Below are 19,794 nucleotides of genomic sequence, written 5' to 3' on the forward strand. Positions count from 1 at the left end.
TACTCTATTCTTTGTAAAGGTGTTTTTAAAGTAGAGCCCAGGGACTTCCTGGGTGATCCAGTGATTAGGACTCCGTACTCCCACTGCAGCGGGGACAGTTTCCATCCCTGGTTGTGGAACTAAGATCCCACACGCTGTACTCCACAGCATAAAAATAAATATATGAATAGAGTGAAGTCCAAGGGTAAAAGGGGTAAATTAGGCATTAATCCCAGTTTCCTGGAAGGGGGCATTATCTACAGATATCATTTCAAATTCTTTAGGGTATTTCATTTTCTGTTTGTTTGTTCCTATTTATTTATGTATTCAATCATTGATCTATGTCATTGTGGACTGATTTCAAATGTATTTGAAATTATAGGGGCTTCCCTGGTGGCTCAGATGGTAAAGAATCTGTATACATTGCAGGAGACAGAGGTTTGATCCTGAGTTGGGAAGATCCCCTGGAGGAGAGCATGGCAACCCATTCCAGTGTTCTTGCCTGGAAAATTCCATGAACAGAGGAGCCTGGTGGGCTACAGTCCATGGGGTCACAAAAAGTCAGATACAACTGAGCAACAGATACCTTCACTTTCACATGTCAGTACAGACTGATTTCAAATGTATTTATTTTTTACTTTGGATTATGACTTCACACTATGTTATATATTAAATTGTTGCGCATTATGGCCATTGGGAGCTCCTTCAAGTTGGCTCCTGTATCCCCCTGACTGATCCCATTCTTTTATTTTTTGAGCACTTCTAAAACTAAGTTTTCAATATAAAGCTGTAGCTTTCAGATTATTTTATTTATAAACTGGGAATTAAATGAGATGTTAATCCTGACCCTAGTACATATTACACAATATTCATGAGTCTAGACACATTTTACTATTTGCAAAGTGAAGAGACTATCATATTTAAGGCATTATATTAAGATATATAATAAAAGACTGAATAGCAAGTAAAACCATATATTTAATTACATAATAAATAAGCCTCACTTAAACTGCAGAAGGGGCAACATAGGGATAGGGGATTAAGAGGTATAAACTATAATGTACAAAATAAACTACACAGATATATTCTACAATACAAGAAATATAGCCAATATTTTACAGCAACTATAAATTGATTATAAATTTTACAATTGTGAATCACTATTTTGTATACTTGTAACATATTGTTTTATACTTCAATAAAAATGAATCAATAATTTGAGGGAGGGAAAGGTACTCCACTAATTGTAGCTCTTTGGGGATGAGTAATGTTAAATTAGCCAAAACTGGGTTTTAAAAATGCAAAAAGAATGTTATAAATTCTTGAATTTTCAATTCTCATCTTAAACTACTTTAAATGACAGGCCTACCACCCTAATTTTCATAGTAATATGAAAGAAAATACTCTGAGCTTAATCTTGCCTTTCACTTCACAAATCAGTTTATTATGTGCTCTAAAATACCTTGTTACCTTAGTACCCACCAAATTATATGCCTTATGTAGCTGTGTCAATGGAGACAATCCTACAAAAGACTCAAAGAAAATGAAGAGAGCTGACAGCTCTTTTTGATTTTAATGTGTAGAAAGACCTATCGTAGAGTGACAACCATCACAGACCATCTAAGTTATCTTCAAACACACCTACAAATATTAACCAAGAATCCAGGCTGATTTACAATCCCTTCCTTTCATGTCTTATACTGCACATCCTTTCTTCCTCCCCATCTCCACCCCAGATTAGCAGCTTGTGATGCATTCCCAATGCTAGTTTATTTGTTCAGCATATTTTCTGTGTCTGTAGCAAAGTGATATGAGGTTATAAAGGGAATATAGTCTGGCAATAAATAAATGTGAACGTGCATTTCACTTAGATTTTTAATAATCTGTATTTTTGGATGTTTTAGCTTAATAGGGGAAAGGACACAAGCTAAGCCAGGATAAAGATGGGAGTCAGATGCCTGAATTCAAATTCCAAATGACAGTGTTCAATATTGTATGATACAGTGGGCTCCCCTGAGATTCATTCTGAGGCTATAAAAAATGGATTATTTAAATATATGTATTATGTTTAAATATAATATATTTAAATAGATGGTTTAAATATAAATCTCCCAGGTTTCTTCTACTTCTGAAATCTACGATGCTCAGATAAAAATTTTCCTCTGACAATTGCTCAGGTAATTAACTCACTAATAACATGTTTCCCTGGAGCAACTTCCAACACAGCTACATCATTTCTTGGAGACTTCCTCCTCCAAAATGCAAATACTGGAGGTTTGAGCTATCATTATGTAAAGAGTAATATATACATCAGGAGAGAATAAGTATCTTTGAAGTTAGTATTTTAATCAGTCATATATTCAACCTATTTTGTACAGGTTAATAGAAGTTTGCATTAATGCAGCTATTCCCTAAGAAAGGAGGGTGGACACTATTTCCCTCCCTAGTCAAAGGCCTGTCCTTCCCTCCATTCACTGAAGCCCTGAACAACTCTTGAGCTATATACAGCTGTGTAAGAGAGAGTATTTTCTTCTACATTTAACCATCTAGAGTTCCAGAACAAGTTATAGAAGATACGAGAGGGGAATTGCCTATTTATCTTTTTCATCTATATTGCTTAGAGCTGTGTTATAGATGGAATCATTTCTCTATAAAGTCCATGTGTTGAAATTCTATTCCCTAAATACCTCAGAATGTGACCTTATTTGGAAATAGGATCACTGCAGATGTGATTAGTTAAGAGGTCCTCATAATGGAGTAGGGTGAGCTCCTAATTGAGTATGACTAGTATCTTTATTAAAAAAAGAGAAATTTGAACCCAGATGCAGGGAGACCCCCATGTGAAATCGGACCCCCATGATTTCCCCAAGATTGGGGAACCTAGGAGAAAGGACTGGAACAGCCTCTCCCCTAGGAGCTGACCCTGCAAACACTGGTTTCAAACTTCTGGCCTCCAGAATGGTGGGGCAGTAGAATTCTGCTGTTCTAAATCACCCAGTTTGTGGTACTTGGTTACAACAGGCTTAAGAAATTATAGGCTATAACATAGGTGCACTGCTGTGGGGAGGAGGGGGTTGATTTCTTTCAATATCCATTTCAGGACACGTATTAGTACCATCATTGGCTTATCCATTTGTATGGCCTATGCATCTGTCTGGGTCAGAACACATGCCAGTATATCTTTCTACAGACTATGTGAGGCATGTGATTACAAATACGAGGCTTTGTCACTTACTAGCTGTGTAATTAACCTCATTGATCTAAAGGTCTTGATAATAGTAATACTTAATCTAGTACAGCATGGGGCTTATTTGTGAGGATCAAAGGAGATGACAAAAGTGAAAGGTGATACACAGGAACACAGAGAGGATTCAGCGTAGAGGTCAAGATCGTTGTAGCCAGGGTGAATGAGTTCAAATTCTACTCCACCCTTTACTAGTTTTGAGACTGAATTGTGGAGTCAGCTATAATTTTGAAATGAGAGCTATAATAGTATCTGTGCCAGAAAGATCAAACAAATATATAAAGAGGTCTTTGAAGATTGCCTGGCACATCGAAAATATTCAATAAATGGTGTCTTTCGTACAAGCTATTGAGAACCATACAAATATTAGATCATTATAATTTATAGTTAGTAAAAGCTATTGATGAATACCCTTGTACATTGATAGTTTTGACATTCCAGCTCAAGGTGCATTTGTAGCAGTATTTTAGACAGCTATTAATGCAAGAGTTAAAGAGTAAATCACAGATGTCTGATAGCTGGTAGAACAGGTTTGTCCAGTGTCTCAAAACCTTAGAACTAGAGGCAAATTCTGATATTCATTAGTCTTGTCATTTCCTTGTTTCAAAATATTTTGGAGTCAAATTTTCTGTTGAGCATTATACTAACTGCTCTAATATGTAAATAAAAAGCAGAAGATTTACTTGGATTTTACTTCAGCATGCAGAATTGGGAATTGATTTTTTTAACAACTGTTTTTTAAAGTTTCTAATGAAATCTTTGCATATATTTGAATTGAGATACACTGTCAGTATATCATGCTCCTTGTCCTTGTTGTTGTTCAGTTGCTAGATCATGTAAGACTCCCTGTGACCCTGTGGACTGCAGCACACCAGGCCTCCCTATCCATCACCAACTCCTGGAGCTTGCTCAAACTCATGTCCATTGACTTGGTGATTCCATCCAACCATCTCATCTTCTGTTGCCCTCTTCTTCTCCTGCTCTAAATCTTTCCCAGCATCAGGGTCTTTTCCAATGAGCTGGCTATTTACATCAGGTGGCCAAAATATTGGAGTTTCAGCTTCAGCATCAGTCCTTCCGATATTGATTTCCTTTAGGATTAACTAGACTTCCCTGGTGACTCAGACAGTAAAGCGTCTTCCTACAATGCGGGAGACCGGGGTTCAATCCCTGGGTTGGGAAGATCTCCTGGAGAAGGAAATGGCAACCCACTCCAGTATTCTTGCTTGGAAAATCCCATGGATGGAGGAGCCTGGTAGGCTACAGTGCATGGGGTCGCAAAGAGTCTGACACGACTGAGCGACTTCATTTTATGATTAACTGGTTTGATCTTCTTGCAGTCTAAGGGACTCTCAAGAGTCTTCTCCAGCATCACAATTCAAAAGAGTCAGTTCTATGGTGCTCAGTCTTCTTTATGATCCAACTCTCACATCCATACATGCTGGAAAAACCATAGCTTTGACTATATGGACCTTTGTTGGTAAAGTGATGTCTCTCTTTTTAATAGGCTGGCTAGGTTTGTCATAGCTTCCCTTACAAGGAGCAAGCATCTTTCAATTTCATGGCTTCAGTCATTGTCCACAGTGATTTTGGAGCCCAAGGAATGAAAATCTCTCATTACTTCCACTTTTGTCCCATCTATTTCTCATGAAGTGATGGGACAGGATGCTATGATCTTAGTTTTTTGAATGTTGAGTTTTAGGCCAGCTTTTTCACTCTTGTCTTTTACTCTCATCAAGAGGCTCTTTAGTTCCTTTTCATTTTCTGCTATTAGAGTGGTATCATCTGTGTATATGAGGTTGTTGATATTTCTCCCAGCAATCTTGATTCCAGCTTGTAATTCATCCAGCCCTGCCTTTTGCCAGATGTACTCTGCATACAGTTAAATAAACAAGAAGACAATACACAACCTTGTCATATTCCTTTCTAAAGTTTAAACCAGTCAGGTGTTTCATGCAAGAGTCTAACTGTTTCTTCTTGACCTGCATGCAGGTTTCTCAGGAGACAGGGAGAGTGGTCTGGTATTTCCTTCTCCTTAAGAATTTCCCACTAATTGTTGTGATCCACTAAGTCAAAGGCTTTCATGTAATCAGTGAAGGAAAAGCAGATGTTTTTCTGGAATTCCCTTGCTTTCTCTATGATTCAGTGAATGTTGGCAATTTGATCTCTGGCTCCTCTGCCTTTTCTAAATTGAGCTTGAACATCTGGATGTTTTTGGTTCACATACAGCTGAAAGCCTAGCTTGAAGGATTTTGAGCATAACTTTACTAGCATGTGAAATGAGCACAACTGCACCATAGTTTGAACATTCTTTGGCATTGCCCTTCTTTGGGATGGGAATGAAAACTGACCTATTCCAATCCTGTGGTCACTGCTGAGTTTTTGAAATTTGCTGGCATATTGGCATATTGAGTGCAGCACTCTAACAACATCATCCTTGAGAACTTGAAATAGCTCTGCTGGAATTCCATCACCTCCACTAACTTTGTTCATAATGATGCTTTCTAAAGTCCACTTGACTTCACACTCCAGGGTATCTGGCTCTAGATAAGTGACCACACCATCATGGTTATCCTGGTCATTAAGACCTTTTTGGTATAGTTCTTCTATGTATTCTTGCCACCTGTTCTTAATCTCTTCTGCTTCTGTTAGTTCCTTACCATTTCTGTCCCTTATTATGCCCATCCTTGCATGAAATGTACCCTTGATATCTCCATTTTTCTTGTAGAAATCTCTAGTCTTTCCCATTCTATTGTTTTCCTCTATTTCTTTGCATTGTACATTTAAAAAGGCCTTCTTATCTCCCCTTGCTGTTCTCTGTAACTCTGAATTCTGTTGGATATATCTCTCCTTTTCCCCCTTACGTTTTGCTTCTCTTCTTTTTTCAGCTATATGTAAAGCCTTCTCAAACAACCACTTTGTTTTCTTGCATTTCTTTTTCTCTGGCATGGTTTTGGTCACTGACTCATGTACAACATCATGAACCTCTTCCATAGTTTTTCAGGCATTCTGTCTACCAGATCTAAACCCTTGAATCTATTCATCACCTCCACTGTATAATCAAGAGGGATTTGATTTAGGTCATACCTGAATAGTCTAGTGGTTTTCCCCACTTTCTTCAATTTAATTCTGAATTTTGCAATAAGGAGCTCATGATCTGAGCCATAGACAGCTCCAAGTCTTGTTTTTGCTGACTGTATAGAGCTTCTCCAGCTTCAGCTGCAAAGAATATAATCAGTTTGATATCAGTATTGGCCATCTGATGAGGTCCATGTATAGAGTTGTCTCTTTTGTTGTTGGACAAGGGTGTTTGCTATGACCAGTGGGTTCTCTTGGCAAAACTCTGTTAGCATTTTCCCTGCTTCATTTTGTACTCCAAGGCCAAACTTGCCTGTTACTCCAAGTATCCTGACTTCCTACTTTTCCATTCCAATCCCCTATAATGAAAAGGACATCTTTTTTGGTGTTAGATCTAGAAGGTCTTATAGGTCTTCATAGAACTAGTCAACTTCAGCTTTTTCACCATCAGTGGTTGGGGCATAGATAGATTATTGTGTTGTTGAATGGCTTGCATTGGAAATGAACCAAGATCATTCTGTTGTTTTCAAGATTGCACCCAAGTACTGCATTTTGGACTCTTTTGTCTACTATTAGGGCTACTCTATTTCTTCTAAGGGATTCTTGCCCACATTAGTATATATAATGGTTATTTGAATTAAATTTGCCCATTCCCATTCATTTTAGTTCAGTGATTCCTAAGGTGTCAATGTTCACTCTTTTCATCTCCTTCTTGACCACTACCAATTTACCTTGATTCATGGACCTAACATTCCAGGTTCCTATGCAATACTGTTCTTTACAGTATCGGATTTTACTTTCACCACCAGACACATCCACAACTGAGTATTGTTTCCACTTTGGCCCAGTTGCTTCATTCTTTCTGGAGCTACTAGTACTCTATTACTAATTGTTACTAATTAGTACTATTGCCTCGGACACGACTGAAGTGACGCAGCAGCAACAGCAATATACTGTTGCTATTAGCTTCTTTGCTGTCAGTAAATAAGGATCAGCCAGACACTTTCTCACCTTTCTGAACACCTCAGAGTGACTTTTGGGCTGTCAAAAAAAAAGAGTACCTTTGGACAATACCACTTGCTTCTTATGTGTCTGGCTTCACAGAGGAGAAAGAAACACTTCAGTCTCTGGCCTTATAGAGGAGAAAGAAGTGTTTTAGCAAAACACCTTCCATTCATTTACTCAGAATAAGAAATAGGAACAGCTGTGACTGAATGAAATTATATTATCACATGAATTCAGTTTTGTAAACTTACCCAGGAAGTGTAAATTTGGAGGACGGATTGTCTCAGTGCTGTGGATAAGTTATAGCCTTCAGAACTGTGGTGTGTTTGGTGACCAGCCCACATAATGTTAACCTCTGCAAAACACATAATTTGAAATGAGCCATGAGAATAAGAACAAAGCAATTTCCATTTTCAGTTGTGTGTGCTGCTCTATTGAATGAGAAAGAAAAGTCTGGACTATCTCTGGAAAAGCAGGCCAATATAATTAAAATGAGCTGCCTTGAATCATTTTTGGAAGCAGAGAGGAAATGAATTATAAACAAAACTGAAACATAGCCAATAAATATGTATAGTGTATATGATATAATTAAATGCCTCCAGCAAACTGAAATGACTTCCAAAATTTACACTTTGCTAACATATTACAATATAACAGATCATAAAATCTAACTTGTAATGTTCGAACAAAACAGTTAATGCACTGCGATAATTTTTCAGCATGTGTTAACATATTTCTAATTAAAGAAGAATACTCTGATGGGAGAAATGGTGTGTAAACTTAAAAATGAAATATTATACCATTTTCTTCTCTAATGGCTTTTTAATAAATGTCAAAATCTGTCTATTGGAGTAAGAGACAACGGAGAATAATATTTGGCCATAAGATTTAATGTTTCAGTTTCATTTATAGATATATATATTAGTAACTAATAGTTACATATATTTCTTCCCATATCTCACCAAACACTAACATTTCTAAAACTGTCCCACATAACTGCTGTTTATCCTCAAAAAAAAAAAAGTAAACTGTTAATTTTCATTAAGCATTATTCAAATTGCCCTCATACTGTCTTGAAATTCATATGAACCCAAAAGATAGTTGTCTGTTTTTTCTGCAGCAACATGCCTCTCTAATGACCATCTAAATGTATAGAATTTAAAAAACAAGCCCATATTTTTCATTCTGCCCTCATTATTTCATTTTCTACCAGAATTACATATATTCTATATTATTATAAGAAAGTATGTTCTTAGCTAAATAATTTAAATTTTGTCCTTTGCTACAAATATAGAAGATAGAATTAATCATATGATATGACAGTTATCCCTGCTGGTATATATTGAAATTTTATTTTTTTTTAATTTTATTTTATTTTTAAACTTTACATAACTGTATTAGATTTGCCAAATATCATAATGAGTCTGCCACAGGTATACATGTGTTCCCCATCCTGAACCCTCCTCCCTCCTCCCTCCCCATACCATCCCTCTGGGTCGTCCCAGTGCACTAGCCCCAAGTATCCAGTATCGTGCATCGAACCTGGACTGGAAACTCGTTTCATACATGATATTTTACATGTTTCAATGCCATTCTCCCAAATCTTCCCACCCTCTCCCTCTCCCACAGAGTCCATAAGACTGTTCTATACATCAGTGTCTCTTTTGCTGTCTTGTACACAGGGTTATTGTTACCATCTTTCTAAATTCCATATATATGCGTTAGTATACTGTATTGGTGTTTTTCTTTCTGGCTTACTTCACTCTGTATAATAGGCCCCAGTTTCATCCACCTCATTAGAACTGATTCAAATGTATTCTTTTTAATGGCTGAGTAATACTCCATTGTGTATATGTACCATAGCTTTCTTATCCATTCATCTGCTGATGGGCATCTAGGTTGCTTCCATGTCCTGGCTATTATAAACAGTGCTGCGATGAACATTGGGGTACACGTGTCTCTTTCCCTCAGTGTGTATGCCCAGCAGTGGGATTGCTGGATCATATTTAAAAAAAAATAGGTTTGGATACATGGGAACTTAACAGTGAACCTAAGAGTGGCAAGTTATGACCAACCTAGATGGCATATTCAAAAGCAGAGACATTACTTTGCCAACAAAGGTCTGTCTAGTCAAGGCTATGGTTTTTCCTGTGGTCATGTATGGATGTGAGAGTTGGACTATAAAGAAAGCTGAGCGCCGAAGAATTGATGCTTTTGAACTGTGGTGTTGGAGAAGACTCTTGAGAGTCCTTTGGACTGCAAGGAGATCCAACCAGTCCATCCTGAAGAAAATCAGTCCTGGATATTCACTGGAAGGACTGATGCTGAAGTTGAAACTCCAATACTTTGGCCATCTGATGCGAAGAACTGACTCATTTGAAAAGACCCTGATGCTGGGAAAGATTGAGGGCAGGAAGAGAAGGGGGCGACAGAAGATGAGATGGTTGGATGGCATCACCAAGTCAATGGACATGGGTTTTGGTGGACTCCAGGAGTTGGTGATGGACAGGGAGGCCTGGCGTGCTTCAATTCATGGGGTTGCAAAGAGTCGGACACAACTGAGCTACTGAACTGAAGTGAAGAGTGGAAATACTGAGTTATTAGTCTTTGCAATTGCCACATAATCAGAGTTATAAAGAACCCATCGGCTAATGCAGGAGACATGGAGATGCATAATAATATGTATTGGGACTACCTTCTTATAACCTCTACAGACCTAGGGTAAGATCCCTAGGTCGGGAATATCCCCTGGGGTAGGGCATGGCAACCCACTCAAGTATTCTTGCCTGGAGAATCCCATGGACAGAGGAGCCTGGTGGGCTATGGTCCATAGGTTCACAAAGAGTTGGATAAGATTGAAGCAACTTAGCATGGACACACACACACACACATTAAAATACATGGCACATGACAGAATAATTTGTTAGAGTTTTAATGAAAAACATGGATATATGGAGAGATAGACATAAATATAGTCAATGCTGGTGGACTTTTCTTAGACAAGAAAAAGATTTCATTTAGCCAATGAAAGCTCTGTGAGCAATCTATATAAAGTGAAAGTGGCTCAGTTGTCTCTTTGTGACCCCATGGACTATACAGTCCATGGAATTCTCCAGGCCAGAATACTGGAGTGGGTAGCCTTCCCCTTCTCAGGGGATCTTCACAACCCAGGGATAGAACTGGGGTCTCCTGCATTGCAGGCAGATTTTTTTACCAACTGAGCTATCAGGGAAGCCACAATCTATATAGTTCAGTTCAGTTCAGTCGCTCAGTCGTGTCCGACTCTTTGAGACCCCATGAACCGCAGCATGCCAGGCCTCCCTGTATATCACCAACTCCCAGAATGTACTCAAACTCATGTCCACTGAGTCGGTGATGCCATCCAACCATCTCATCTTCTGTCGTCCCCTTCTCCTCCTGCCCTCAATCTTTCCCAGCATCAGGGTCTTTTCAAATGAGTCAGTTCTTCGCATCAGGTGGCCAAAGTATTGGAGTTTCAGCTTCAAAATCAGTCCTTCCAATGAATAATCAGGACTTATTTCATTTAGGATGGACTGGTTGGATCTCCTTGCAGTCCAAGGGACTCTCAGGAGTCTTCTCCAACACCCCAACACCACAGTTCAAAAGCATCAATTCTTCGGCGCTCAGCTTTCTTTATAGTCCAACTCTCACATCCATACATGACCACTGGAAAAACCATAGCCTTGACTAGACGGACCTTTGTTGACAAAGTAATGTCTATGCTTTTTAATATGCTGTCTACGTTGGTCATAACTTTCATTCCAAGGAGTAAAGTGAAAGTGAAGTCACTCAGTTGTGTCCGACTCTTTGTAACCCCATGGACTGTAGTCTACCTATGGCTGCAATCACCATCTGCAGTGATTTTGGAGCCCCCCAGAAATAAAGTCAGCCACTATTTCCACTGTTTCCCCATCTATTTGCCATAAAGTTATGGGACCAGATGCTATGATCTTTGTTTTCTGAATCTTGAGCTTTAAGCCAACTTTTTCACTGTCCTCTTTCACTTTCAAGAGATTCTTTAGTTCTTCATTTTCTGCCATAAGGGTGGTATCATCTGCATATCTGAGGTTATTGATATTTCTCCCGGCAAATTTGATTCCAGGTTGTGCTTCTTCCAGCCCAGCATTTCTCCTGATGTACTCTGCATATAAGTTAAAGAAGCAGGGTGACAATATACAGCCTTGATGGACTCCTTTTCCTATTTGAAACCAGTCTGTTGTTCCATGTCCAGTTCTAACTGTTGCTTCCTGACCCGCATACAGGTTTCTCAAGAGGCAGGTCAGGTGGTCTGGTATTCCCATCTCTTTCAGGATTTTCTACATTTTATTGTAATCCACACAATCTATATAGGGAGTTATCAAACAAAATGTGCAAAAAGAGTTTTGGAAAACAAATGAAATATAAGAAAGATTTAATTCTGTGAGAATGAAATTATGAACAGGATTATGAATAGATAGGCTTATCAGAAGTCATTTCTATTTAAGTCATATATTTTCAAGTGAGGCAAGTATTTTCACAAGACATCAGTTTATATCTAATGTAGATTCTAATCGGTCCACAATTTTTTAATCATTCCTAGTCATGACCCTGGAGAAGGCAATGGCAACCCACTTCAGTACTTTGGCCTGGAAAATCCCATGGATGGAGGAGCCTGGGGTCGCGAAGAGTTGGACACGACTGAGCAACTTCACTTTCACTTTTCACTTTCATGCATTGGAGAAGGAAATGGCAACCCACTCCAGTGTTCTTGCCTGGAGAATCCCAGGGATGGGGGAGCCTGGTGGGCTGCCGTCTATGGGGTCGCACAGAGTCGGACACGACTGAAGCGACTTAGCAGCAGCAGCAGCAGCAGTAATGACCCTGTATTCCTACTCAAGTAATGAAGGAAACTATTCCTACACAAATAAGAAGTACTTCACCATAATGACCTCAAACTTCCCAGGCATTATCCCTGAAATAACCTAGAACCTAAATCTGCGGTTTATTGATTAACCTGTATAACTATGAATAAGAGAGTTACAAAGAATCCCATCACACTCAAAATCTTCAGATGTTGTATGGGATACTATTAAGAAATAATAAATCTAATGAACATACTAAATCTTTTAAAGCTTCTTGTTTTTTGCTATTAGTTTTATTTTTATTTATTTATTTTTTTAATTTTATTTTTAAACTTTACATAACTGTATTAGTTTTGCCAAATATCAAAATGAATCCGCCACAGGTATACATGTGTTCCCCATCCTGAACCCTCCTCCATCCTCCCTCCCCATTCCATCCCTCTGGGTCGTCCCAGTGCACCAGCCCCAAGCATCCAGTATCGTGCATTGAACCTGGACTGGCAACTCGTTTCATACATGATATTTTTATAGATTCAACATTTGAAGGCATCTAAACACCATTTTCTCTTTAGAACATACTCATTATTGAACATTTCAGAATGTATCACAAAGAAACTTCACTACGAATCAAAATTATTTCATTGGACCTTTCAGAATTTGTGTAAAAAATTCATCATAATATATCTATGCTTCAAGTTCATAAGTGGATGAGCTAAGTAGATGATTTGATTAGATGGCAATAATATATATTGAAACTACCTTCTTATAACCTCCACAGAAGCTAAATGGTAGAACAAAGAATCCACCAGGGTGGAGGTTAAAGACCTGTCTCTATAGTTGTTTTAAAAGCATTGACTTCCTATCAAAAACTGTGTGTAACACAAGCCTTCATTCAATGAAGTACAGCTGTATAAACAGGGTACAGTAACTGGATCCCACTGTCTTACCTCTGTTACTTTTCAGAATTGGGGAAAACAAGAAATACAGGAAGTAAATTATTTTCAAGGGTGGCTTTAAAAATACATTTTTAGAAAATTGTTCCAACAGTACTTTGGTAAATAAGATACATTTAACAGTACATTTACAAATAGGTTCATCTTCCCTAATATTTGAATTGATGAGTTGTCTGTTCTAAGGAAGAAAAACAAATGTTAAAGAGAAAAACTGATATGATCACAATAACCTTCTTCCAGTGAAAAATTCATATAAGTTGCCATCAATAATAATTTTCTTTTTCTATAAGAAAATTATTGATTGTAAAACTTATGGTATATTATTATGGCTTTTCAATGATATTAGAAATAATGTTATTAATACTTTCCATTGCCAAAATATAGATTTCTTTACATATATTTTATTTATACATTAACTATTCATTCAATTTGGCCAAAATTTAATGTAGTATATGTGTGTATGTATGTTATATTCTTGAGTTTGCTATCTGTTTCTTTTTTATTAAAGTTCAACTTACTTACAATGAAGTATATCCCTTTTGATATTTAGTTCTATGAGTTTTTATCAAACAAATACAACTGTGCAATCACTGTCAATATCAAGATATGGAATAGTCTTTATTATCCCAATAGACACGGAATAGTTATGATCACCCCAAAGTTCTCTCTTCCATTTTGTGTATGGCAGGCTAACTCTAACACGGCTCCCAGGTTCAGATGATGAGATTCCCAGGGAACTTGGGAGAGTTTAATGTGTTTTGGGTGTGAAATAAGAATCCATGGGATCCAGAGGGCTTCCTATGGGAGGCAGTCTCTAGGTGGTCCCCAGTGATTCTAGTCTACTGGTACTGAACCCCCTGTATAAACTCTTCCCTTGAATGTAGTTGGATTTGACTTCCTGCAAGTAAATGTAGGGCTTTCCTGGTGGCTCAGTGGTGAAGAATCTGCCTGCAATGCAGAAGACCCAGATTCAATCCCTAGATCAGGAAGATCCCCTGGAGAATGGAATGGCTACCCACTCCAGTATTCTCGCCTGGAAAATTCCATGGACAGAGGACCCTGGTGGGTTCATGGGGTCACAAAGAGTTGGACACAACTGAGAGATCCATAAGTGTCAGACACAACTGAGTGACTAATGCTTTTCTGCTAAATATACTTCTGGCAAAGGTGACAGGATATCATTTCTGATATCAGGTGATAAAAAGACTGAGGCTGACATGTTGGGTGCTTTCTCTTACATCGTCACATGCTCTGTCCGAGGAAAGTCGGCTGCCATGTTGCAAGCTGCCTTTTGGAGAAGCACATACGACAGGGAACTAGGGAAGGCCTCAGGCTAGCCAGCTAGCAAGAAACTAAGCTCCTTAACCCAAATTCCACGAGAAATTCAATCGTGCCAAAAACCATGTATGTGAGTTCGGAAGCAGATCTTCTCCAATTTGAGTCTTCAGATAACACTGCAGCCAGGAACTAGCTTACTGCTTAACTGCAACCTCATGAAAGACTGGGGACCAGAAGCACTCATCGAAGCTGCCTGCTGATTTCTGACCGACAGAAGTCTCAAGAGAAGCCATGGATATATTACAAAGCAAAGGACCATTAATACAGTGGTCAGTCCTCCCTGATCTTATACTCTGTCCCTAGCATCTTCTCATACGGTTTTTTTTGCTTGTTGTTGGTGTTTAGCTAAGTCGTGTTGAACTCTTTTGCAACCCTGTTGGCTGTAGCCTGCCAGGCTCCTCTGTCCGTGGGATTATCCAGGCGAGAATACTGGAGTGGGTTGCCATTACCTCCTCCAGGGGATCTTCCCCACCCAGGGACTGAACTTGTGACACCTGTATTGGCAGGACGATACTTTACCACTGAGCCACCAGGAAAGCCCTTCCTTCCCCTAGTTTTGCTTTTCTAAGGATGTCATATCAGTGAATTATTGTGTATTAGGCCTTTGAGTTTGCTTTCTTGCACTTAGCATAATGTATCACAGATTCCTCCATTTTGCTGTGTTTATCAGTAGTTTGTTCCCTTTTTTTGCTGAGTAGTATTCCATTTGTACCATCAGTTTTTGTTTTGTTTTGATCCACTTAGTAGTTGAACATTTCAAGTGTTTCTAGTATTTGGCAATTACAAATGAAGCATCTATAAATTCTCTAGAATTTTTTTTCAGGTGGACATAGTTTCATTTTTCTTTGGTACAAACTCAAGAGTGAGATTACTGAACTGTATGGGATGTTTACATTAGGTTGCAAAAAAATTCAAATCATTTTCCAAAGTGACCATGCCTTTTTGTATTATCACTAGCAGTAAATGAGAGTTGAAGGCCCTCCACATTTTTAATGGTACTTGACACTATTAATTTTATTTTTATTTATATTTAATAACATTCTAATAAGTGTATATTGTTATCACATTGAAATTTTAATCTACACTGCTGCGGTGGCAAATGACAATAGTTACTTCTCCATGTGCATTTTTGCCATTGATATGTCTTTTTGGTCTATTCAATACTAGTGCCTTCAGTTTAATTGGCTTGCTTTTATATTATTGAGTTTTGAGATTTCTTTACATATACTGTACACAAACATTTTCTCCTTATGAAGTGTCTTATGAAGAACACTGTGTTTTAATTTTGATGAAACCCAATTTATATACTTGAGAGTTTTATTAAAATATACTTATAGTATATGTAAGAACAGAGATTACTTTGAAGAAACTTACCAGAATGATGAGAAATTTGCAAACAAAGTAAACTTGTAATCTAGAGGCTAACAAATTCTATATGCATTACACATCTAAAGTATATCTAAATAAGTCTCCTATCTCATAATTGTCACCTATAAAGTGGACAGAAATAATTCTCTAGGTTAATCTGAGCCATAAACATAGGTCTACAAGGAATGTTCACAGCTATATGATAACAATTTAATCTTCAGGAGTGACAGGCCAGGAAGTCTTGGGGCACCCTGGGGGTGATGATGTTGCCTTCACTAATAATGTGAGAAACCTTCAAGTTATAAGGGAAAAAATGTTAGGCCTATTTGTAATATGTTAGTGATGTTTAGCACCAAGAAAGTCATGTTAGTAATATTTTATGGAACATTTAGCATATTGTGTAGCAGAACATGGAACATGAGAACTGAACTACAAGGAGCCTTATGAAGTTACTTAGTTCAATTCCTTATTTTATAACTAATAAAAATGAAATTGAAATGAAGAAGGGAAAAACTTACATTAGAGGAAAAGAAAGCTTTTTAAAATTTTCTCTCTCTCAACAGTGATTTATTTGGAGCATTCACCCCCATCTTGGATTTTTCTTTCTCCTTCAGAAATGGAGGTGAATGGGACCAAGTGTTCTGTGGGCCCCAGCACATATTTGGTGATGTTCAGGAAGTAAAGGACAATAGGAGCTCAAAACACATTATTGAATGATGGTGCTAAGCTTCTTGAATTAGCACAACTGCCTATAGCTTTTTACACAAAATCTAACACTATAAAACACTGAACTTATCAATTTTTGAATGATAACAATTATCACTTGGAATTTGAAATACTGAATATAAGTGAACCCTTCAAAATTTGTTCTATCTCTTCCCAACAGATAAACATGATAAGTGATTTCAAAAAATTAAGTTAACTAAGTAATCAAAATAATAGTAACAGACTCAAACTACCAAACTGAAGTCTAAATGGGAAATATAAGCAGATGCATAACAATAAATAGATCCTCATTTATTTTTCTATTCTTTACTCAATGAACTGATGGTGATGTCATCAATTTTACCATTACACTTTCATTCACTTCCTATAGCAGAAAATCAAATTGATGAGAAAACTGATGATTCAATGAATGGAGATTGATACTCAGTTCAGTTGCTCAGTAGTGTCTGACTTTTTGCAATCCCATGGACTGCAGCATGCAAGCTTCCCTGTTCACAACCAACTCTTAGAGCATGCTCAAATTCATGTCCATCGAGTCAGTGATACCATCCAACCATCTCATTCTCTGTCGTCCTCTTCTCCTCCTGCCCTCAATCTTGCCCAGCATCAGGGTCTTTTCCAATGAGTCAGTTCTTTGCATTAGGTGGCCAAAGTATTGGAGTTTCAGCTTCAGCATCAGTCCTTCCAATGAATATTTAGGACTGATTTCCTTTAGGATGGACTAGTTGGATCTCCCTGCACTCCAAGAGACTCTCAAGAATCTTCTCCAATAGCATAGTTCAAAAGCATCAATTTTTGGTCCTCAAGCTTTCTTGGTAGTCCAACTCTCACATCCATACATGACTACTAGAAAAATCCCAGCTTTAACTAGATGGACCTTTGTCAGCAAAGTAATGTCTCTGCTTTTTAATATGCTATCTAGGTTGGTCATAACTTTCCTTCCAAGAAGCAAGCATCTTTTAATTTCATGGCTGCATTCACCATCTGCAGTGATTTTGGAGTCCAAGAAAATAAAGTCTGTAGTTGTTTCCATTGTTTCCCCATCTATTTGCCATGAAGTGATTGGGACCAGATGCCATGATCTTCGTTTTCTGAATGTTGAGTTTTAAGCTGACTTTTCCTCTTTCACTTTCATCAAGAAGCTCTTTAGTTCTTCTTCGCTTTCTGCCATAAAGATGGTGTCATCTGTGTATCTGAGGTTATTGATATTTCTCCCAGAAACCTTGATTCCAGCTTGTGCTTCATCCAGCCCAGCATTTCACTGATATATTCTGCATATAAGTTAAATAAGCAGGGTGACAATATACAGCCTTGTCGTACTCCTTTTCCAATTTGGAACCAGTCTGCTGTTTCACGTGCAGTTCTAACTTTTGTTTCCTGACATGCGTAGAGATTTCTCAGGAGGCAGGTAACGTGGTCTGGTATTCCTATCTCTTTAAGAATTTTCCAGTTTTTCTTTGTGATCCACATAGACAAAGGCTTTGGAATAGCCAATAAAGAAGAAGTAGATGTTTTTGTGGAAACTCTCTTGCTTTTTTGATGATCCAACAGATATTGGCAATTTGATCTCTGGTTCCTCTGCCTTTTCTAAAACCAGTTGGAACATCTGGAAGTTCATGCTTCACATAGTCCTGAAGCCTGGCTAGGAGAATTTTGAGTATTTTTTTGCTAGCGTATGAAATGAGTGCAAATGTGTGGTAGTTTGAACATTCTTTGGCATTGCCTTTCTTAGGGATTAGAATGAAAACTGACCTTTTCCAGTCCTGTAGCCACTGCTGTGTTTTCCAAATTTGCTGACATATTGAGTGAAGCACTTTCACATCATCATCTTTTAGGATTTGAAGTAGCTCAACTGGAATTCCATCACCTCCACTAGCTTTGTTCGTAGTGATGCTTCCTAGGGCCCACTTGACTTCACATTCCAGGATGTCTGGCTCTAGGTGAGTGATCACATCCTTATGTTTATTTGGGTCATGAAGATCTTTTTTGTATAGTGCTTATGAGGAAATGGCAACCCACTCCAGTATTCTTGCCTGGGAAATCCCATGGAAAGAGGAAGCTGGTGGGCTACAGTCCATGGGGTCACAAAGAGTCGGACATGACTGAGCGACTTCACTTTCACTTCACTTTCACTTTATGTGTATTCTTGCCACCTCTTCTTAATATTGTCTTCTTCTGTTAGGTCCATAACTTTTCTGTTCTTTATCATGCCCATCTTTGCATGAAATGTTCCCTTGGTATCACTAATTTTCTTTAAGAGATCTCGTCTTTCCCATTCTATTGTTTTCCTCTATTTCTTTGCATTGATCACTGAGGAAGGCTTTGTTATCTCTCCTTGCTGTGCTTTGGAACTTTGCATTCAAATGGGTATATCTTTCCTATTCTCTTTTGCCTTTCACTTCTCTTCTTTTCTCAGTGATTTGTAAAGCCTCCTCAGACAACCATTTTGCCTTTTTTCATTTCTTTTTCTTGGGGATGGTCTTGATCACAGACTACTGTACAACGTCACAAACCTCCATCCATAGTTCTTCAGGCACTCTGTCTATAAGATCTGATCCCTTGAGTCTATTTGTCACTTCTACTGTATAATCGTAAAGGATTTGATTTAGGTCATACCTGAATGGTCTAGTGGTTTTCCCCACTTTCTTCAATTTAAGTCTGAACTTGGCAAGAAGGAGTTCATGATCTGAGCCACAGTCAGCTCCTGGTCTTCTTTTTGCTGACTGTATAGAGCTTCTCCATCTTTGGCTGCAAATAATATAATCAATCTGATTTTGGTATTGACCATCTGGTGATGTCCATGTGTAGAGTCTTCTCTTGTGTTGTTGGAAGAGGGTGTTTGGTATGACCGGTGTGTTCCCTTGGCAAAACTCTGCTTGCCTTTGGCCTGCTTCATTTTGTACTCCAAGGCCAAATTTGCCTATTATCCAGGTATCTCTTAACTTTCTACTTTTGCATTCCAGTCCCCTATAATGAAAATGACATCTTTTTTAGGTGTTAGTTCTAGAAGGTCTTGTAGGTCTTTAGAGAATTGTTCAACTTCAGCTTCTTCAGCATTACTGGTTGGGGCTTAGACTTGGAATACTGTGTTGTTGAATGGTTTGCCTTGGAAACAGAGATTATTCTGTCCTTTTTGAGACTATACCTAAGAACTATATTTCAGACTCTTTCATTGATTATTAGGGCTACTCCATTTCTTCTAAGGAATTCTTGCCCACAGTAGTAGATATAATGGTCATCT

The 19,794-nt window shown here is 38.1% G+C and overlaps 1 protein-coding gene across 3 annotated transcripts in view; it reads right to left on the minus strand.

Annotated features, from left to right (window-relative positions):
• The window catches only part of AGMO (alkylglycerol monooxygenase), a 392,091-nt gene that overhangs the window by 250,077 nt on the left and 122,220 nt on the right, over positions 1-19,794 (minus strand). For all 3 annotated transcript variants that reach the window (XM_025290925.2, XM_025290926.2, XM_006066995.3), the window contains exon 4: positions 7,558-7,661. In XM_025290925.2, the coding sequence (XP_025146710.2) occupies positions 7,558-7,661 (104 nt within the window). The remainder of the gene's footprint in view (positions 1-7,557; positions 7,662-19,794) is intronic.

This window comes from Bubalus bubalis, chromosome 8 (assembly GCF_019923935.1).
Source record: "Bubalus bubalis isolate 160015118507 breed Murrah chromosome 8, NDDB_SH_1, whole genome shotgun sequence".
NCBI lineage: Eukaryota > Metazoa > Chordata > Mammalia > Artiodactyla > Bovidae > Bubalus > Bubalus bubalis.